General features: G+C 36.8%; 1 protein-coding gene across 1 annotated transcript; it reads right to left on the bottom strand.

Annotated features, from left to right (window-relative positions):
• Nucleotides 1–22,111: 22,111 nt before the first annotated feature.
• On the bottom strand, nt 22,112–22,498 carry LOC311621394 (high mobility group protein B3-like; the record flags this gene model as incomplete). The annotated part of the gene is made up of 1 exon (XM_084881401.1): nt 22,112–22,498. The coding sequence occupies one exon, from the start codon at nt 22,496–22,498 to the stop codon at nt 22,112–22,114; it is 387 nt and encodes a 128-aa protein (XP_084737527.1).
• Between the last annotated feature and the right edge of the window lie 908 nt (nt 22,499–23,406).

The following is a 23,406-nucleotide window of genomic DNA, read 5'->3' as shown; positions in this document are numbered from 1 at the left end:
AACATTAATCTCACTGTACATCTCCATAAGAGCTCTTGGGTGGTCATTGCATTGTCACCAAGCAGTAATATTTTGAAATAAATATTTTTTTCTAAGCTATAGGACTTAACAGTGGGCTTGTAAACAGATGTGCTGTCATCCAGACCTTGCTATTCTATTTATAGAGCACAGGCAGAGTGTGTACAGCATAATTCTTAAGGAGGCCCTAAGGTTTTTAGAGTGGTAAGTGAGATTGGCTTCAAGTAGAAGTAACTGGCTGCATTAGCTCTTAACGGGAGAGTCATCCTGTCCTTTGAAGCATTGAAGCAAGCACTGACTTCTCCTCTTCAGCTGTGAAAGTTCTAGATGGTATCTTCTTTTCAATATAAGGTTGTTTCATCAACACCGAAAATCTGTCATTTAGTATAGCCACCTTCATTAATTATCTTAGCTACATCTGGATAATTTGCTGCAGCTTCTACATTGTACTTCCTGTTTCACGTTGAACTTTATATTATGGAGATGGCTTTTTTGTTGTTGTTAATCCTCATCTGAGGATATTTTCCATTGATTTTTTTTTCTGCTTAGAGAAAGTGGAAGGAAGGAAGGCAGAGAGAAGAGAGAAGAAGGGAGGAGAGAGAAAGAGCAAGGAGGCACCTATGTGAAAAAGACATATGGATTGGTTGCCTCCCGCATGTGCCCAACTAGGCATGGAACTGAGCCTGCAACTGAGGTACATGCCCTTGACTAGAATTGACCCGAGACCCTTTAGTCCAAGAGCTAATGTTCAATCCACTGAGCGAGGGCTGGCTTTTTTTCTTAAACCTTATGAACCAACCTCTGTTAGCTTCAAACTTGTATTCTGCAGCTTTCTCACCTCTCTCAGCTTTTATAGAATTGAATTAGGGATTTGCTCTAAATTACTTTTTGCCTTGAGGGAATGTTGTGGCTGATCTTCTATCCAGACCACTAAAAATTTCTCCATATCAGCAATAGGCTGTTTTGCTTTCTTGTTATTCATGTGTTCACTGGAGTAGTGGCTTCAATATCCCTCGGAAACTTTATCTTTGCATTCATAACTTGGCTGTTTGGCATAAGTAGCCTAGTTTTCCACCTTTCTCAGCTTTTGACATGCCTTCCTCATAATCTCAATCATTGCTAGCTTTTGATTTAAAGGGAGAGACATACAACCCTTCCTTTCTCTTGAATACTTAGAGGCCATTGTAGGGTTATTAATTGGCCTTATTTCAATATTGTTATTTCCCACAGATTCGGGAGGGCCAAGGAGAGGGATAGACATGGATAATACCCAGTTAGTGGAGCAATCAGAACCCACACAACATTTATCAGTCAAATACATCATCCTATAGGGGCGAGGTTTGTGTTTTCCCTAAATAATTACAACATTAATATAAAGACCACTGATCACAGATCATCATGAAAAATATAATAATAATAATAATAATAATAATAATAATAATAATGTTTCAAATATTGAGAGAATTACCAAAATGTGGCACAAAGTGATCAAATGCTGTTGGAAAAATGGTGCCAATAGATGAGCTTGATGCAGGGTTGCCACAACCTTCAATTTGTAAGAAACACACAACATTTGTGAAGTGCAGTAACGGAAGGTGCCATAACACATTTCAAACACTCTTGAGTGTATTATTTTGCTTGGCTGCTTCCATATTTGTGTTGATTCACCAGTTTTGTTGTTTGTTATTTTGCACAGTCTCTAAAAGTGTATATTAAATTAACTTGGTTTAATCATGTCTTTAATTTCATCATTGTTCAGTATTAACCTAATAGCAATAAAACAGTGTAAGGATTGACATTCACACACAGTCCTTTATTATTCACCGAACAGCACATGGCTTTGTTAGCACGTAACCGTTCCATCAGGACTGATTTCATTATCTGCATTATGACTCAATACTACTGCTAGTTTAAAAAAAGAATTCTCTCATTGTATGGGCTTTTGGTAGTATTAAAAAATGTTTGCCAAGTACTTTTCTCCTGTATTTACCACACTTATACCAAGAGCTATTGCATGATGTGAAGATTAGTGGTTCATTTCAAATACAAAGTGAGATATCTAGTAGGATGATTTTCAACATTTAAAATGAGTGATATTATGCGACATACTACAATCACTTAACATAGGAGTCTTGCCAATATTCCAATCTGCTTTCTCTCAGAGGAGGATATTTTTCATTTAATTAGTGGATGGCTTTGCTTTTTTCATATTCTTATGAGCAGCACAGCTTTGGATGATACCTCTCTAGTTTTTTTTTTCTTTGTCTTTTTAGCAGTGTTGATTTTTTTTTTTATTAAATTATTATCTGTGTACATATTTTAACATTGCCCCCCCCCATACATACCCTCCCTCCCCAGAGTTTTGTGTCCATTGGTTGTACTTATATGCATGTATACAAGTCCTTCGGTTGATCTCTTATCTCCCCCAGATCTCCCTACTCTCCCCGCTGTAATTTTACAGTCTGCTTGTTGCTTTACTATCTCTATATCTATCTTTTGGTTTGTCAGTTTATGATGTTTTTTAATATCCATAAATGAGTGAGGCCATGTGGTATTTCTCTTTCATTGACAGGCTTATTTCACTCAGCATGATGTTCTCTAGTTCTATCCAGGTTGCTGCAAATGATGAGAATTCCTTCTTTCTTATGGCAGCATAGTATTCCATTGTGTAGATGTACCATAGTTTTTGGATCCAATCATCTGCTGACGGGCACCTAGGCTGTTTCCAGATTCTAGCTATTGTAGATTGTGCTGCTATGAACATAGGGGTGCATATATCCTTTCTGATTGGTGTTTCTAGTTTCTTGGGATATATTCCTAGGAATGGGATTACTGGGTCAAATGGGAGTTCCATTTTCAGTTTTTTGAGGAAACTCCACACTGTTCTCCACAGTGGTTGCACCAGTCTGCATTCCCACCAGCAGTGCACAAGGGTTCCTTTTTCTTCACAACCTCGCCAACACTTGTTTGTTGATTTGTTAATGTTGGCCATTCTGACAGGTGTGAGATGATACCTCTCCAGTTTTAATCCTTCCTCCTCCCTCTTTTTTTAGCGACAGAAGTCATAAATTCTACCTTCTTCTGTGAAACCATCTGTAGTAACATGACCCAGCTTTTCCCAGAATGGTTCACAGGAACTCCCAAATCTCTTTTATTTAAAATGAAGCAGCAGTATTGCTATTACAACTTGGCCCTGAAAGAGTTCAGAACATGCCACCCCCAAATATGCTACTTTGTCATATTGACCATTTGAGGTAGAGGTCCTTGAAAACCAGCAAATACAAGAAAATTACTTTGACTTTCCCTCTTTTTCTTTTTTTAAAAACATATTTTTATTGATTTCTTTTTAGAGAGGAAGGAAAAGGGAGAGAGAGAGAGAGAGAGAGAGAGAGAGAGAGAGAGAGAGAGAGAGAGAGAGAGGCATCAAAGAGAAAGAACATTGATTGGCTGCCTCTTGCATGTCCTTCACTGGAGATTGAGCCCACAACCCAGGCATATGCCCACACTGAGATCGAATCAGCAATCTCTTGGTGCATGGGTGATACTCAACCACTGAGCAACACCAGCTGAACTTCCCTCTTTTTCTTAAAAGCAGGAGATGAAATTTCTATATGAAAGATTTCCTCCCTATGACAGAAAGCCAGTAACATTCTTATCATCAAGGATGAGAAGTTGAGACAGAGAATTCTATACAAACAGATCTTGTTAAAATTACTCTTTGTTTAGCCTCTCCACATAGTTTAGTTACTTGCCCACAGTTGTCTCTCTTTGCTCAATTTAATTTAAAAGCAAGTAAATTTTGCTGTTTCTCTGTGTCTTTGTTCCTTTTGAAGTTTCCTATGTCAAGTAAAATTATATTAAATACATTCGTCTGCTTCTCTGCTATTGATATGACTTAGCTCAATTTAATTCTCAGGTCTAGCCAAAGCCTCCCCTAGAACCTCTAGGTTGTGTATAAAATATACAAACATATCATGATCCCTGGATTGGGAACTTGAGTTAGTTCAAAACTCAATTTGATTACTTACTATTAATTTGAATCAGTATAATCTCTTTATATTTATAATGACTATAACCATACTTATCTCCAAGTTGTAAGCCTCAGCAATGAAATAACGTACCCTACTCCTGCCACACATGCTAAAATGAGCTAAGCCAACATGGAATTGTAATTCATCCTGTTTATATATTTATTTGTATTTATTTTTACCAAGAATTCCATGAGAAAACTCCAAAAATAAATATCACATGACATTTAATTTAGGTGTAGGACACTAATGTTAACAATAAATCTTTATTGTTCAGATTATTATAATTGTTCCTCTTTTTTCCCCCCATAGCTCCCCTCCACAAGGTTCCCACTCTCTGCCCTTACCTTCCCCCCATTGTCCTCAACCCATAGGTGTATGCTTTTTGTCCAGTCTCTTCTCGCACTCCACACTCCCCTTTTCCCCCAAGAATTGTCAGTCCGCTCCTTTCTATGCCCCTGATTCTATTATATTCACCAGTTAATACTGTTCATTAGATTTTTTATTCCTTTGGTTTTTAGATTCACTTGTTGGTAGATATGTATTTGTTGTTCATAATTTTTATCTTTATCTTTTTCTTCTTCTTCCTCTTCTTAAAGAATACCTTTCAGCATTTCACATAATTCTGGTTTGGTGGTGATGAACTCCTTTAGATTTTTCTTATCTGTGAAGCACTTTATCTGACCTTCAATTCTGAATGATAGCTTTGTTGGGTAGAGTAATCTTGGTTGTAGTTTCGTGCTATTCTTCACTTTGAATATTTCTTGCCATTCCTGTCTGGCCTGCATAGTTTCTGTTGAGAAATCAGCTGACAACCGTATGGGTGCTCCCTTGTAGGTAACTAACTGTTTTTCTCTTGCTGCTTTTAATATTCTCTCTTTGTCCTTTGCCCTTGGCATTTTAATGATGATGTGTCTTGGTGTGGTCTTCTTTGGATCCCTTTTGTTTGGGGTTCTGTGTGCTTCTTGGACTTGTAAGTCTATTTCTTTCACCAGGTGGGGTAAGTTTTCTGTCACTATTTCTTCAAATAGGTTTTCAGTATCTTGCTCTCTCTCTTCTTCTGGGACCCCCATAATTCTGATGTTGGTATGCTTGAAGTTGTCCCAGAGGCTTCTTACACTACCTTCAACTTTTTGTATTCTTTTTTCTTTTTGCTTTGCCGGGGGAGTGTTTTTTGCTTCTTTATATTGCAAATCTTTGACTTGATTCTTGCAATCCTTTAGTCTGCTTTTAGGTCTCTGTATAATATTTTTTATTTCAGTCAGTATAATTAATTTCTAGTTGATTCTTTTTCACAGTGCTGCGAGTCTGCCAGTCGCGTATTCAGCCACCCCCCCTTTCTGTGTGCACTGGTCTCCCCACCTGTCCTCCACAGCTCCTCTGGGTCTCAGTATCCTTTTATCTTTCCTTCCAGTTGTAGAATTTCCATTCAGCCAGCTTCCCAGTGGTTCTGGACGATGTCCGCTCTGTCTTCCAGTCGCAATTTTGAAATTGTTGTGCTAGGTAGCAGTATAGGTGTTTACCTATGCTGCTCTCTTGGTTTCTCTCTGAAGATAAATTTTTTAAAAAGAAAAAAATATATACGTTTTTATGATTTTTATGATTTTCTTAAAATTATTGACAAATGCCCTGCACAAAGAATCTTATCAATTGAAATCCCATCAGTCCTATATAGGAGTGTACATTTCCCCAAAACTTTACCAACATATTGACTCTTTAATTTACTTTTTTGGTTGTTTTTTGAAGTTGAATATTTTTCTAATGCTAATAAGCTATTTGTGTTCCTTAATTAATTTCATATATATGTTGGTTATACACTTTTTAGTTTAGAGGTTAAGATAATTTTGAAAATAATTACTTGTATGTTATGCTTCCATGGAAAGTTCTTTAATAGAGATTTGAAGCTATAATATATATCAAGTTTCTCAAGGTTATATAAACAACTGAGCTTCTGAATTTATGGAATTTTGATCTTTTAATTTATATTTGTGGAAATTGAAAAATTAAGTTTAGCTGAGCACATCATGGGTGTATATATAATAAGGCAAAAACATATTTGTAAATTCTCCTGGTGTATTCTGTGTGATCAATTTAAAGATCCTTTGATTAAGTTTGACTCTAAATAAAGAAGAAAGAATTGTGAACTTTTGAGATTATAACTTAGACAAGGCTTTGAAATCATACTAGCTATCTAGTATATAACATTTAAAAATGCTATTTCTTTATTATCAATGCCCTAAAGCACATGTGTCAAACACAAGGCCCGCGGGCCAAATCCAGCCCGCCAGGCCTTGCAATGTGGCCCGCACCGCGCTGTCATCACTGCACTCTGCTGTCAGTTTATGACATTGTCAGTTTATGACTGTTCAGTAAACCATTCGGCCCGCGATTTAGGCTGGATTTTAGATTTTGGCCCCTTCTCTGATTGAGTTCGACACCCCTACCCTAAAGCAATGTCCTAAAAATAGAAACACAAAAATAGGTTCTGATATCCAACGTATCTAGTTAGAATGAGGCTTCTATGATATCTCATTCTGTGAAATGTCTGCAATAAATCTGGAGCTGTCAATTCCATGTTTTATGGTATGTTTTCACTTGAATCGCCCTTGCCTGTGAGTATAAGGAATATTCTTAGAACTATTCTGGCCATAATCAAAGTACTTCTTCTTTATAAAGAGTTAGTAAAGATTTAGATTTAAACTCTCAAAGGAAAATAAATTTACATTGAAATATGAATGTTAAGCCTTAATATATTGCATGCTTTAAGTGAAATCAAAGCTATAATTTCCTAAGACATTATATCAATTCAATTTTACATATTATAGGGCATTTAAATTACCGGTAGTAACTTTTTTGAGAACAATGTAATGGACTTTATCTGAGATGAATGCAGTCTCTGAGCCAAACAGGTTGTACTACTGACATACTGCTGTTTTGAAGAGCTAAGATCCTATAATTAGTGGAGGTAGGGTTCAGAGAAAAATGTCAAAGAAAATCAGAACTCACAGAAAGAAGAAATAGAGATTTCTATAATAGATATATTTAGGTAAATTTCCTATTGTAAAAACCTGAAAAGCAAGGGTGAGAAAGGAAAAAGGGAAAAGAAAAATGGAGAGAAAAGATCACAGTATACACTATCAACAACTGCAAAGGGCTGATGGCAGAGCAAAGGGACATGAATTGAGGTGACTGTGTAGCTATTTTTTAAATACATTTTTTAGAATGTCAAATATACATTAGGTGAGAGGACCTGTGCAGCTGACAAAGTGAAGGTTATGTTTTCTTCTTAGAGGATCTCATTTATAGTCTAGTGAGTAAGACACGGTTAAATAAAATCATAGTGATAAGAGCTATAGTGGAAATACCTACCAACTATAACAGAAGCACAGGAAAGGCACATCTGTCAGGAGATAAAGAATGTCTCTTCATGTTAGTGAAAGCTGAGGTGAATATTAAAGAACCAGAAGGATGTGATCAATTGAAAGATAATGTAAAAAGTATGGACAGAGCCAAAACATGAGTATCTTTCAGGGTCTACAAGTGTCTTAGCATGATAATAGCACAAATATATACAGGAAAGCGGTGGGAAAAGAAGACCATGGCAGATGAATTTCATGATAGAAGTTATCCTGAAGGTAACAGACTTGGAATGATTTAAGAGAATGATCTGATCTGATTTAGAAACATTTTTTTTGTGTCAGCGTTGGTTTAGATTGGAGAGGGAAGAAAGGAAGAATAGAAGGAGAGATAAATAGGAAATTCAGGTAAGAAAAGATGAGCATCCAAGGCAAAGGCAGGAGTAGTAGAGAAGGAAAATAAATTGTTAACTGTATCAATTAGAGGTAGAATTGATAAAATGTTGAAATGGAGTAAATGTAGGAAAGTAAGAAATCTAAAATAACCTTTAGATATCTTGAGAGACTGGAAATATGATGGTATAAGTCTCTAAGAGAATTAAGATTTGTTGAGTTATACAGGTCTTGTTTTGTTATTTTTGCCACATTGTGTTGAAACTAGGTGCTCAGTGCATGAATTCGTGCACCTTGAAAGGAACTGTGGGCTGCAAGGCTGCAGTGAGCATAGGAGTGGGTCTCAGCCCATCCTCCCACCACCACTGCTTCCATGTGCTGATGGCACTGGCTCCACTCACACTTGCTGAGAAGGGGGAGGTAGAGAAGCCCTCAGGGGCAATCAGGGCTGGTAATTGCTGCTCACAACCACTGATAATAACAAGCAATCTGAACCAGTGCTGGGCACTGGCACCGGGTGTGATCAGTGGCTGTTAGCCCCGATTGTGCCTCTGGAACAAGGGGAGGTGAAGAAGCCCTAAGGGGCAATTGGGGCAAGCATCGGGCTCCAGCAGCAGGTACAAGTGCCAGGCGGGACCATGGTGTTCAGGAGCAAAGAATTTGCAGTAACCACAGCAACCAGCACCCCACCTTGGTCTGGCTCCCCTACTCACTTGCTACACCATCCCGCCTGCTGCCTACGCCCACCATGTTCTGCACATACCTCCTGAGGGTCAGTGCACATCATAGTGACCAGGAGTTAGGTTGTTCTGTGGTTTGATCTATTTGCATATTAGGGTTTTATATATATACAGATATTGTCCAAAATTTTTAGACAGTAGTTTTATGGACCAACATCTTGATTATGATGCTAAGCTAGAAATGTAGATAATTTTCATGGGTGTGTACTATGTCAGACCAACAAGTGTGCTTTCATTGATTGAAAGAGAACTAAAGATGGAATAATTATAATGCAGAAATAGGTACAAGAAAAGGATCTAATGGATCTCAAAAAATAATCATACATAGGAGGAGAACTGGAGAGAATGATGATGATGGAAACTAAGAGAGGTAGACTTCTAGGAGATGAAGAGCAACATTTTCAAATTTTGCAAATAAAGACTAAAAAGCGACCATTGGGTTTTATTTATAAGATGTCAAAGTGACCAAGGGAAGGAAGTTTTCAATGAAAAGGTGGCATCAATAGCAAAATTTTAGCTTGATGAATGAATGAAATGGGAAAATGGGATCAGCAGGATGGTTATATTTAAGACTCTTAGTTATAAATAAGAAATCAAGGGAGCCTTGGGGTGAGGATGATTTTTTTTTCTTTTAAGAAGATAATATGCTGAAACATGCTTAGAGATGGGGATTAAAGGCCATCTGTAGAAAGAAAACAATGAAGGGGGAAAGATTATTGAAGGAATGAGAACTATAGAAATGGGGTTAACTAGGATCCACAGGAGTTTGAGAAATTAACAATGGACCAGAGGGAGGTGATAACTTCTCTGAGGTATTCAAGAATTAATTTGAATGCAGTTATGTTAATGTATGGGCACGGTTGTGAGGGTCAGGGGGAGGAAGGTATAAATTGTAGAAGCTGAAGTGGTTCTCTGTTCAGGTGACTGATAAAATGAGATTTCAAGTTGTAGTCAAAGAGAAGGATTCTTCTGAGCAGAAAAAAGTCATAATATTTTAATGAGAGGATAAAAAAGAGAGGAACTTAACCTCTTTGTCAAATAGAAATAGAACTAATAGGGATATTCTCCCCCTAAGATTAGAGCCTAGAGCCAGGCCTGAAAATTCAAAATGGAGTAACCAAGATTATTGTCTCATCAATACAACAGATGCCACCTACTTAGCATTTCCTATGTGTCAGATTCCCTACTAAATGCTTTGCCAAAATGGCTTTTGTTTTAATCCTCTTAAAATCGTATTTAACATGCATTATTATCTGCGTTTTCCTGATGAGAAAATTGAGGCTCATTAAAGTTAAATGCCTTGTCCAAATTCATACATCTATGAAGCAATATGAAAATCACATTCTAAAACAGCCTCTGTGTCTCAAAAGCCTACACTTATGAACAACATTCTGTTTTATTTGGATAGAACTTCAGAGTACTCCAAACTTTGGCCAAGCTAAGTGGGTAATAACATGATAATATCTATTTTATGTTCTAATTCATACAACTAATTTCTAAATTTTTCCCACAGTTCAATAATGATTACATGTGACCTTGAATATGATAAATAGGTTGAGGAAAGAGGGCTCAGTGGAGGAAAAAAGAATGTGAGAGAAAGCCAGGAAGCCAAGAATTAAAACTTTAATAGAGATCTCTCAATTTTTTTTTTTTAAAGGGAGGGAAATCAGTAGAATAATTGCTGAGCCAGAGAACATTCTGTTTGGCTATTGTCCTTGCTGACCTCTCCAGTTCCTTCATGGGTTTCTTTACTTGGAAATCTCACAATTCTGGGTCCTCCTCCCAACAAAACTCTTCTCAGAATTCTTGAATTACTTCACTTAGCTAAGAATTACCTGTAATTTTTCCATTTTTGATGTTCTTTGCAAATAAAGAATGCTGTGCTCTGGGTAGTTGTCCAGGAGACCTCTTACACTGACATAAAATATATAATAGATTAAAAGCAAAAAAAAGAAAAAAAAAGAAAAAAGAATATACATATCAACACACTCATGGACGTTCTACTACATGGGAGAATAGTGTCAGTTTTCAAGTAAATTTAAATACTTGTAAAATCAGAGCGAAACCACCAAGTTACTTTAGAATCTGAATTTCCAAATGAACTGTACAATTACTGTTAATGTTCCAGGGAAAGAATTAGTAAGTAGATGGCTATAAACTTTTGAACAAAAAAGGGTTTCTGCTATTAATTCCCCTTAAGACATTTAGCCTCAAGAAGAAACCCTAACCACAAATTATTTTTAAAGGTAAAACATGTCAATGGTTGAATCAATATCGGTACTATTACAGAGCCCATATTTTTCTCTCTTTTTATGACAACAGCACATCAGGTCATCCCAGCATCTCACCTTTCAGTCTGGGAGCTCCACAGTCGTCATGATTATTTTACCCACCGCTTTAAAAGCCACCATCAAAATGACAAATCTGCACATTATTTGACCATGTCTGCATTGGACATTCCTTGTTAACATGGAGAGACCACCCTGTGTTCTAGGCACTGTTTGTGAATCTGTCCACCTGATTAGTTCGTGTTCTCTGTACTAACCCTGAGAGCACTGAACATATGTTGTGGGCAAAAGCTGTAAAGCAAAAAAAAATAAATAAAACCCAGCGTTCACCCCATCTATCTTTGTCACCTTTAATGCCCACACTTATTCAGCTACCGAATAAGGAGGTGAAAGATTTGGATTATTATACTTTTAGTATTTTTACATGTAATAAAAGTAGTCTGATGAATTTGAAACGGCTAGAAGGAAACCATAAAAAATGACCACTCATTTTACTCCACTTAAATTCACAGCCTGGAACACTGTGGCTGATAATTAGCTATAGCTAATGAAACAGGCACATGTAATTGACAAGCCTGCACCGGAAAGGCACACTCTGTCCTTCTCAGATACGGCGCACTGCGTATGCCAGAGTTTCATAAAAAGGAAAGGCTGGAGCTAGGCGGAATCTCCACAAGGGAAAAATAAGTCTTCCATTTTAGGAACACATGGTAGCTCTATAGATTCTTTACGTGATTTTTAAATGTGTCTGACATTTTTATTAATGTGTTTAAACCAATGTTTACCTAAGCAAGATCATTCTCCGGGACATTTTGCTAAAAGTTCTCCATTAACCACGTGTTTTATCTTTGGACTTTACAATCTGACAAATAAAAAAATTCCAGCGTAGTGTGTTGTGCACACAGGTTTACTCAAGCACAACTGTTATAACCACTTGGGGCTGCTGAGTTCTCGGTGCAGCTGGTTTCTTGTAAATCAATTACAGTCATTTCCTAAGGATTATGAATCACACTTTAAGAATGTGCTCTTATGTGTCTTAATTTGACATTGGTGAAATTCCACTGGATTATAGAAGCAATGCAGGGTTTTATTACAAGCCTGAGATGAACCTTATTAAAGGGCTAGGATATTCATTATTCAAGTCATGTCTGCACTTCATTAGAAGCTGTGTTATGAATAAGTTACTCATACTCAACACTGATTTTATAACATCTGAACCCAAACATCAGTACCAAGCATAGGATGGAAGAAATAATTTGTTCAATCTTGAGGTCATTTTGCAGAAACAAACCTATATAAAAAGTAGATAAATTATTTAAAATGTGAACTTAAGTAATAATACCTTAACACTCAACCTCTCAAAACATAACTCTGTCAATTGTGTTGGCTTCCTTAAAGACATATTTTTAAAATATTAAATCTGTCTTAGATATGCTATACTAAGAAAATATTAGGTTAATAAAATGCAGCTCTTAATGTTTGGGAAAGTATGAAGATGAGAGCATATATATTCCTTCCCTCACAACCTATATTGCAGTGCTTTAAGTAAACAAGGAAAAAGGCAAACTAAAAATGGATGAATTACTAAGAAATACAGCCCAGTATTCAGTAAGTACAAAAGAGCATAGAAACGCATGTTCAGAGCAACCCTGGAGAACCTTGAGCTTTTACAACCTGATAAGGCTGAGTGCTGAACAAGGAAATTACCGAGCACTCAGGGTCAGTAGTCATCTGCCTCACAGAGTGGAGCACCAATGTTTACAAAGAATCTTTGTCCCCCATTTTTCTTTCATCTGTTGTCTTTTCTTTCATCTGTTAGCAAGGAATGTCTGAAAAGGATTCTAGCTAAAGCAAACAGAATGCTCTTCTAGCTAGCATTCTTGACCTGAATTTCTTATCAAACCATCTTCATAAAGATGTTATCTCCATTTAGTGGTAATTTTAATTGCATATCTCATGCCAGCACAAGGTACAGTCAGAATACTTCCCTATGCTTTATCAGGATGTCTTTTTAAAAAAAATAACAGCAGAAATGGGTTATTTATTATGGACTTAATGATTACAGTTAATGAATACCACCACATGGCAAAAGAATTTCATAGGTCAACACATCAAAGGGATCATTTTGACATTACTGCATTTATAAACAAAAATAAAATGCTGTACACTCAGACTGTCATTTTTTTTTCAGTGTAAAAATAACATATTCAAATTAAATGCTGCATCTTTAAGTGATTTTAAAGCATTTTAAAATGACAAGCTGTGAATACATTTAATGTTCTTTTTTATCCGGGCTAAACTCTGTTCATATTCTGGATGTATTTTAACCTTAACAATAACAAGTAATAAGGACCTCAAGAGCCTGTTTAATCTCCTTTGACCCGAAGATAAAGGGCTTGAGAAAGTTGAACTCATGATTTTTCATGATCCATGGGAAACCAAGGATAGCAGTTGAGCAATTTCATCATCTTTAAAAGCTACTCTGTAAGAGTAATTTAGAGACTTTTGTTAGGTCCACTTATTCTTTTGAGTTATTAAGAAATCAATTTTGTAAGTAGCCTCTGTAGTATAATAAAATTTTCTTTTACAACATTTTGTTAAATGTCAACATTTATATTAGTCTTCATCATTATCTTTTTCTTTCAGTATAAACACTGTCAGATAATTAATTATCATGAAGCTCAATTTCACTCTTAGAGCATAAATTTTAAAAAAAAGTGGTACCATGATAGGAATACTTAGAAATAGGTTATTATCTGGCTCTTTCAGTAAAACTAAGTTGTTTAAATTCTTGATATAACTCCTTAGAATTCTACAAATTTGTATATTAAAGACTATAATAAACATGTGGCTAAATACCAAGAGAATTTCATGGAATATTATGTTAAAAACTTACCCTTTCACAATCAAAATTAAAATTGTGCACATGAAATTAAAGCTATTAATGATATAGATTTGATAAACAATATTGAATTCATGTTAAGTGTTACCGGTAATTCTTTAACTTGCATCAGTGTCCTTTCCTAGAAATCTAGTTAAACCTGTCCTCAGCATCAGGGCATAAATCTTTCATAACTGTTTCCTCATTCCTAAATCCACATTTTCCCCCTTTCATAATAGCATTAACTTCTGTTTTTGAAATTAGTTATCATTTATACTTAATATTTATAGCTAATTTTTGACTTATATTCTTCTATGATTCTCTATGTTGACTTTATAAATCATGCTCATTATTTTATTACTCTCTATCAGTGTTTTCCTCAGTGGCCATTTCTCTTCATTTGATCCATTACAGTGATGTTGTACTGCTTCCACTGCTATAGCAGTATTTTGCACTCATGTATTAATTTCATTGTGTTTGCTTTCTAGTTTTCAGGAATTTCTCATCATTCCTAGCTCATGTTATGGCTATTTTTTTCTATTTGTCAACCTCTTTATGTTTTAATCCCCTTAAAATACTTTTCATTAGATTTTAGTTGGGGAGTTACATAAACAAGGTGTAAGTCTCCTGAGTACACAATTGTGATACATACTTGTCACAAGCAATTTGAAATGTATTAGAGCCTAATCTATAATAATAAAAGAGTAATATGCAAATCCACTGAATGGCACACTATGACCCCACTGGCACAAGGTCAGCCAAGGTGGATGCCACATGATTGGTTGGGGGACCCCACTATCACCCCATAATCGCCCCACAGAGGGAGGCCCAGGCTACCTGGCTGGTGGTGCAGTGGTGGGGGGCAGGGCCTCCTTCTGTGGGATGATTAGTCGTGGGTCTCCCAGACCGTGAGAGGGCGCAGGCTGGGCTGAGGGACTTCTCCCCCCTGAGTGCACTGATTTCATGCACGAGGCCTCTAGTAGTTTTATAATAGGAAATTATTAATCATATATCTATGTACTTGTAGGGAGATTGTATTTTTCTGTGAATATAAATCCTTGTATTCTAGTATAGGACTGAATATTATCTGTGTGCTTAAATGTGTATTTATGTGTTTGTGCCTCTGTGTGTGTGTGTGTGTGTGTGTGTAAGATATAGAGAGATTATTTACCTCATTGTCACAATTAAACTGACATTCGTGGATATAACTATTATATTTAAGATATTTATAGCTAAATATCTTATATTAAAACTGCTTATCCTATATAATAAAGACGGAATATGCAAATTGACACCCTTGCATAAGATGGCTGCCCCTATGTGGTCAAAGATGGCTGGCAGGGAAGGGTAGTTAAGGGCAACCAGGCCTGCAGGGGGGCAATCAAGATAGCAGGAGGCAGTTAGGTGTAGATCAGGCTGGGAGGCAGGTGAGTAGTTGGGAGATAGCACTTCTGGATTGTGAGAGAGATGTCCGACTGCTGGTTTAGGCCTGATCCCACTGGGCCTAAACTGCAGTCAGACATCCCCCAAGGGATATAACTATTATATTTAAGATATTTATAGTTAAATATCTTAAATATAATAGTTATATTTAAAATTGGAGAGGGTGTAGGCTAGGCTGAGGGGCACCCATCACCCCAGTGCATGAATTTCATGCACCGGATCTCTAGTATTATATAAGCCAATGAAAGTAAGAAAATAATAAAATTAAAGGAAAAGATAAGAGCATAAAGGAATATTTCTAAATTACATATTCACTTCAGAATGGACAAGGGAAGCTAATGAAAAAATGTAGTAGTAAATATTCCTATGTCTCTTGATATGACCATATAAGTTGTATTTGTTATATTTTTTCAATTCAAGTTTTAAATTTTAAAAACTCTTGTTCTCATTCTCAGATTTATCTTCATGGTCAATTCTGGAGCCTTTTTTTCCATAGAAAAATAAAAAAGGTCCAATAAAGTTGTTTAGTTCTGGTATGATAAATAACATTATATTTTAAACTAGCATTGACATTTACTTAAAACATCTTAAAAATAATAAAGGAGAAAATAATATTTAAAATATCTCTTATCGAAGGCCAAGTTAAAAACAAAAAGTGCTTGAAGACTCATCCCAGTGAGGGTTTTCCATCTAAATAATATAGTGACTAAAGAGGAAAATATAAGAGTTAAATGATAATAAGTATAGTCGTCACAATAATAATTCTTTTTATTGGACAGATATTGTCATCACTTGATAAAAACTTCATTGATCACCCTTTGGTGATTTCTCCTTTACTTCCCATGAAAGGAAGAGCAAATGAGAAAAACTAAAGAGCATTTCAGAAGCGAGTCACACAATTCTTAGAAATCCACATATTAAGAAAGTTAGTGTACTCCTTGGAGATAAACGGTTGGGAGAGTCGGCAACAGTTGGGAGTTACATCAACAGAGTTCTCCGGAGATAAGCCCTTCTTCCGTAAATAGAATATTGAAAGTTGAAAGTTGGGCTTTTCATTCTGATCCACAGGCTCAAATAGCCCAGAACAGACCATGCATCTGTGGTGTGAGAAAGGCAGAAACAACTCCAGACTGTGGCATCTGGACTCTAAAACATAAAGGATAGAAATATAAAGGGCTCCATTCACAGCAACATAGAAAGAGACTAAAATAAGTAAAGTTTAATGTAAAACTTAAAATATATATACATATTTACATTTATTTTGCTTTTCTTCTTTACTTTAGGGTCTACATTATGTCTATTAGTTGAAATTAATTGAAATTTTTACAATTTCTATTTAGTAAGTTCTTACTAAGTACCCAGCAGGTGCTATGATAAATGTGGAGAACAGGTATAGCCTCTGAATTCATGGAATTAACAGTTAATTGGGCTTAGGGTATTAAACATTCAATTAAAAAATAGGCTAATAAATGCCACAATAAGGCAAGCCTGGGTACTGTAGGAGCTGATCGCTGGGCTTCCTCTCTGAGTCTTGGAGTAGGGTGAGGCTTGGGAAAGATTTTTTAGAGGAACTGATTACTGGATAACTAAATGAAAAAAAAAAGAAAAAAGAAAAAAGAAAGCGTTAGCCGAAACCGGTTTGGCTCAGTGGATAGAGCTTCAGCCTGTGGACTGAAGGGTCTAGGGTTCGATTCCTGTCAGGGGCATGTATTTTGGTTGTGGGCATTTCCCCAGTGGGGGGTGTGCAAGAGGCAGCTGATCAATGACTCTCTCATCGATGTTTCTAGCTCTCTATCTCTCTCCCTTCCTCTCTGTAAAAAATCAATAAAATATATTAAAAAAAGATAAAAGAAAAAAAAGAGTTAGCTAGATAGAAAAGTTGGGAGAGGTAGAAAGAGGAGGAACATTGCTTAAAATGAAGAAAACAACATGTGAAATAAAGCAAAGCTGAGAGAAGTAAGCTATGGCCAGACAAATGGGTATGAGGCAGGGAAGAGGGGTAGCCAAAGCCAAAGCCATTCAAGGCCAAGTGATAAAGGGCTTCTTGGCCATCCTAAGGTATTCAAAGGATCCTGAGGGAATGGAAAGCCACTGATTCCTTTTAATTAGGGATTGTGTTTACTAGGTTTATGATTCAGAAAGACCACTCTGCTTGCTTCTAATATACTCAGAAAAGCAAGTTACTTGTGAGATGACATACCCTTATGTTTGTGCTCTGGGAATACTGGAGCAGTGATGTGGCCCAAGAATACTAAATCCCAGCACACATGTGAATAAGAAATACAGATCTTCTTCACAGGTTTCTTCCAAAAAGAGACCTGTGAAGAAAGTTGTATATAAAGAAAAGACTTACTATTTATTTCAAAAGGTTAATAATTAAGTGCTCATTTTTTTCATTTTATTTTTTTAAATAAATCTTTATTGCTCAGATTATTACAAATGTTCCTCTCCCCCCTCCCCCCCCCCCGCAGTTGCTCCCCTCCACCAGGTTCCCACTCCACCCTCTGCCCTTTCCCCAATCCCCATTGTCCTCATCCATAGGTGCACAGTTTATGTTCAGTCTCTTCCCACAACCCCCAATCTCCTTTTCCTGAGAATCATCAGTTTACTCCCCTTCCATACCTCTGATTCTGTTATATTCACCAGTTAACATTGTTCATCAGGTTTTTTAATTCCCTTGGCTTTTAGTTTCACTTGTTGATAGTTACATATTTGTTGATCATAATTTTTATCTTTATCTTCTTCCTCTTCCTAAAGAACCCCCTTCAGCAATTCATATAATTCTGGTTTGGCGGTGATGAACTCCTTTAGCATTTTTTTATTTGTGAAGCTCTTTATCTGGCCTTCGATTCTGAGTGATAGCTTTGCTGGGTAGTATATTTTTGGCTGTAGGTTCTTGCTATTCATCACCTTGAATATTTCTTGCCATTCCCATCTGGCCTGCATGGTTTCTGTTGAGAAATCAGCTGATAATCGTATGGGTGCTCCTTTATAGGTAACTACCTGCTTTTCTCTTGCTGCTTTTAATATTCTCTCTTTGTCTTTTGCTCTTGGAATTTTAATTATGATGTGTCTTGGTGTGGTCCTCTTTGGATTCCTTCTGTTTGGGGTTCTGTGTGCTTCCTGGATTTGTAAGTCTATTTCTTTCACCAGGTGGGGAAAGTTTACTGTCACTATTTTTTCCAATAAGCTTTCAGTATCTTGATCTCTTTCTTATTCTGGAACCCCCATAATTCTGATGTTGGTTCATTTGAAATTGTCCCCGAGGTTTCTTATACTATCTTCAACTTTCTGGATTCTCTTATCTTCTTGCTTCTGTGGAGGAGTGTCCTCTGGCTCTTTGTGTTCCAAATCTTTGACTTGATTCTTGCGATCTTCCATTCTGTTTTTAGGACTCTGTATAATATTTTTTATTTCAGACAATGTATTCTTTATTTCTAGTTGATCCCTTTTCATATTCTCATAGGTCTCATTTATTTTATCGGCCTTTTCTATGAAATTCTTGAAAAACCTTATAATTGTGGTTTTGAACTCTATTTCCAGTTGCTTCTTGTCCTCCATTTCTTTTGTTTGTGATCTGTTTCTTTGTTTTGGCATTTTCACAGCTTCCCTGAGTTGGTAGGGTGGCTTTGTGTGCTAAGGTGTCCTATATGGTTTAGTGGGTCAGCCTCCCATTTACCTGAGGTGAACAGTCTTGGTGTAGCCCTTTGTGGGCTGTGTTGCTGTTAAGCCTTGCTTATTGTTGGTATCACTGGGAAGTGTTGATCTCCAAGCCAATTGCCTATGAGAATCAGAAGTGTCTCAGCTAGGAGGGTTTCTGTATTCCACTTGGATGGGGCAGAGTCTCGGGTTGGTGCAGCCAAACTTTATTCAGCCCCTTCCTACGAGGGTCTGGTTTCTGAGTCCCACAGTAATGGCCGCTGGCTTCACACACCTCCGAGAGATCTCTGCCCACTGCCTGACAGTCTGTCCTCTCCCTGTCAGGGGCCATCTATCAGAGCAATAGGGTGGTTCTGTTTTCCTTCCGAACAAGAAAGCTAGCCACACATTAGCTGTCTGCCCTCTCTGCGCACCACAGAGAGTGAGCCAATAGCGAACTTGGCCCGCCCTCTCTGCACTCTGCAAGCAAGCCAGCAGCAAAGTCGGGTGGCAGCCTTTTTGTGTGCACAGTTCTCTGCACCTTCATAGTTCCTGAGGTTCAGTGTGCCTTCTCTCTCCTTCCCAGATTGTAGAGCCTCCTCTTAGCCAGCCATCTGGTGCTTCAGGGCGATGTTTCTCCTGTTTTCCAGTCCTAAATTCAAAATTGTTGTGAAAGGCTGCGTTCAGGTGTCTACCCTATGCTGCCATCTTGGTTTCTCCTCTAAGTGCTCATTTTAATAGGTTTATTTGAACTTTCAAAAATGCTATAATTTATCTAAACAAAACTTATTTTCTGTATAGAAGGAGAATAAAAAATCAAAAGCATAAGTTCCCCCCATATTCTAGAATATTTTAACATACCAAATTCAATAATAAAACATGGCAAAAGATCTACAATTTGGTACTGAAGATATATGACAAATTATGTTTTCTACTTTATTACATATCTTAGTAGAAGAATGAGCACAAAAATTGATTTATGATTATATCATAAATCCTTTATCAATTGTGATCACATGTGCATGGCATAAGAATTAACTTTACACTATTTCTGGGAGAAAATAAAATATTGATAAAAGAGGTAATCACTCAATACTCAGGATATCTAACAGGTAATTGATCTGCAGCTTTATCTTCTCTATTCTTATAAGAATAATTGTCCATAAGTGACAAACGTTGCCAGCTATTTTTTTCCCTAGACAATATAATTGTGAAATAGCCAATTAGATTCACAGTTTCAGATCAATATTTTGATAGCTCTTCAAGATGAAGTATTCTTTTGATAGTGGCCAAAATTAAGGGCTACATTAAGAGGAAGATTTTCAATAAGTGATTTAACACTGTGACTAGCACAGTGTATTTAATGATATGTCTATAACACTGTCAGAGCATTAAGTGGAATTTACTAACAAATGCTGTTACAGTTTCACTTCTGCTTTGATGATTTGCTTTACATTAATATAAATGAGGTAAAATTAATACCAGCTCATTGTATAGCAGCCCATTTAATTGGGCTGAATATGTTTAAGTAATGAATTTAGTTTCAATGATAATGAGACCATTTGTTATTTTTAATTTTAGAACAAATAATTCTGTGTATACTTTTTAATTTGTCAATTTATTTCATTCAGATGTAAGGCAAAACATCTTAAATATTTAGAAAACCAGATTTTAGTAAAAATATTTATTTTATACAATAAAAAAAATGTCCTGAGGAAAATGTTTTTTTTTTTTTTTTAGGAATACTACCTGGAAATAAAAAATACCCCATTTTCATTGTAACTAAGAGTATGTCACTGTATTTATCACTAAGCGTTCCCACTTGCTTTATTTCAGAAAGGTATATTTTGCTCATTTGTTCCTCACATGTGCTTACCCAGAGAAAATTGTATTTATTTTCAATGGAGCCTGTGACTAAACATGAGGAGTCACTTGAAAGAAATCTAATGAAAAATAATAAACCGGTGAATAAAATAGAATCAGGGGCATGGAAACATGAAATCGACTGCTGAATCTCAAGAGGGAAGGAGGGTAAGGGGGTGTGGGGGGTGGGGAGAGATTCACCAAAGATCTTACCTATGGACACAGACAGGGGTGGGGAAGGCCTGGGGCGGGGCAGGCCAGGAACTGGGTGGAGGGGGAGAATGGGAGGGAAAAGAGGGGACATCTGTAATACTCTCAACAATATTTATTTTTAAAAATCACTTGGATCTAACTACAAAAAAACAAACATCTTTCTAAAAATGTTTTACTTAAAGAGTAAAGCAAAAAAAAAAAAAAAAGAAAAAAAAAAAGAAAAAGAAAAACCCAAAAATCTCCAAGTTAGATATTTTATTTTTTAAATCTAATACTGCTTTTATTTAACTTAAAAAACATTTCAGCATTCTAAACATACAAAAACAATAACAAAATGTTGCAAACTGTGTTTAGCACAGAAGGTTGAACTTTCATTGTTGCTGTGACTCTTCACTTTGTTGGCAATGAAGAATTGTACAGTTTGTTTTAAAACAGCTTAAAACTACCACACTTCACTAAAAAAAAAATCCAAACATTTCTCCTGCCATCTGACCCCCTTTTCCACAGTTAAGAATGGCGGGATGCTATGTCACTGTGTACAAAAACAAGACCACCTGGAGCTCAACGGACGCCCCAGTGTCCACAGGTCCAGCCTCACAGTGCACGCCCTGAGCACGGCCCCTCCACAAGGACCTTCCCCGCAAAGAGCATCAAGAGCTTGTCTTGGTTGGTTGTGCTTTTTACAAACTAATAGAGATGGACAGTTGAGAACTCAGAATTTCCAGCCAATAACCAAATAGTTAATACCACCTTACAGCTAAAAAAAGAAAAAGAAAAAAAAAAAAAGCAAAGAAAATGGCAGAAACAGCTTTAGATGCCTTGTCACTCCAACAGCAAATTGCAGAGTGAGGAGAACACAAGAGCTTTTTCATTTAAAAAAATGTTTGGAAATAGATGTACAACTTTGGTACAGTTTCCGAGTGCTCCGGGCATGCAAACCACTGACATTTCCAGAGCATTTTGAGAAATTACATATGATCATGATCCAATTGTGTAATTAATCCTAATGAGGGCAATAGACATCTCTGAAATAAGAGCTGTGTCAGTTACGTTGCTCCGCTACACTAAGTTATTCACAAGGAGACAGATAAACAGTTTTTTTTAAAATTATTATTATTCATTCTCCTCTTCCTCTTCTTCCTATTCTTCTTCATCTTTTCCCAGACAACTTTACCAATACCCTTTGCGCCATCAAACTTGCCTTTAGACTTATATAGTCAGTGCCATCTTTCTCACGCTCCTCCTTCAACTATGCAGCCTTATTGTTGTAAGGTTGTTTTTTGCTGTCACTTAAATTATTCCACATCTCACCCAGCTTCTTTGCCACATCTCTAATAGAGACTCCAGGGTTTGTGGATTTGATCTTGGGGCGGAATTCTGAGCAGAAAAGGAAAAATCCTGACAGTGGCCTTTTTGGGGCATTTGGGTCCTTTTTCTTGCCACCTTTAGCTGGTTCATTCATTTCCTGATCACAGGGTACTTTATATGCCTTTGCCTTCTCATCAAATTTAGATTTATCTTTTGATGACATTATCTTCCACCTCTGAGAGCACTTCTTAGGAAATTCTGCAAAATTGACTGGAACTTCTGGGTTTTTCTCCTTATGTTCCTCTCTGCATCTGCACAAAGAAGGCATACGCAGACATCTTGGCCTTTGGCTTCTTGGGGTCACCTGTATCCATCCTGACCATGGTGTTCGCCAGCATGGGTGGCGCAGGGCACAATGGCAGACTCCAGCCTCCTGCTAGCTGCCTCCATGTGAGCTATTTTAAAGCAACGGAACAGAAAATAGAAAACATAGCTAAAATGATGAGCAAATAGAAAATACACGCTATTATCACTTACAGGTTGAAAAGAGCAGGTAACAGTGTTTAGTTAAGTTCTGATAAAGAGGTGTATATTATAGTGATGAGTCCATGTTCTGATCATGGTTACAGAAGTAGGCAAAGGGTCAGAGTGGACAAAAAGCTCAAATCATTCCTGTGCTTAATTGTCAACATTTTCTCAATTCCAAAAAATCAAAACAAAACAACTCTCCCCACCCTCCAAAAAGACAATTAAATTCATATATTGCTTTTTTTTTTTTTTTTTTTTTTTTTAGGGGGAGAGAGGAGCTATTATCGGGCAGCTTGGTACACTTAGACATGGAGGTGTATGGGAGCGTATTCCTTCTTGTCTATACTTCACTGTTTGCATTTTTATAGACTTGGTACCTAAATATTTGATAAACATTGGTGCACATTGATTTTGATACACAATTTTGGAAAGAAGAATGAAGGGAAACAAGACTGAGGAGGAAGACAATCGGGAAGCAGGCATTTGCAATCTCACTTTTCTGGCATAAGGACCAGATGAGGGCAAAGTCCCCAGTGTTTGGTTTGAAGGTATGTTTTATGCAACAAAGAACTGAGCGGGCTGGCATCCATCTCAGGAAAGAGGGAAAACGTACGATACAGATAACAGGCAGATTCCAAATGGAAGACTTATGCTCTGCTCTCCTAGGTTCTGCATGTGTCCCTTGGAGGCATTCTGAGCTCATGTCTG

This window comes from Pipistrellus hanaki, assembly GCF_964339955.1.
Source record: "Pipistrellus hanaki genome assembly, chromosome: 4".
NCBI classification, from domain to species: Eukaryota; Metazoa; Chordata; class Mammalia; order Chiroptera; family Vespertilionidae; genus Pipistrellus; species Pipistrellus hanaki.
Note: the sequence above shows the minus strand (reverse complement) of the source record. Positions and strands in the feature narration are given on the sequence as shown.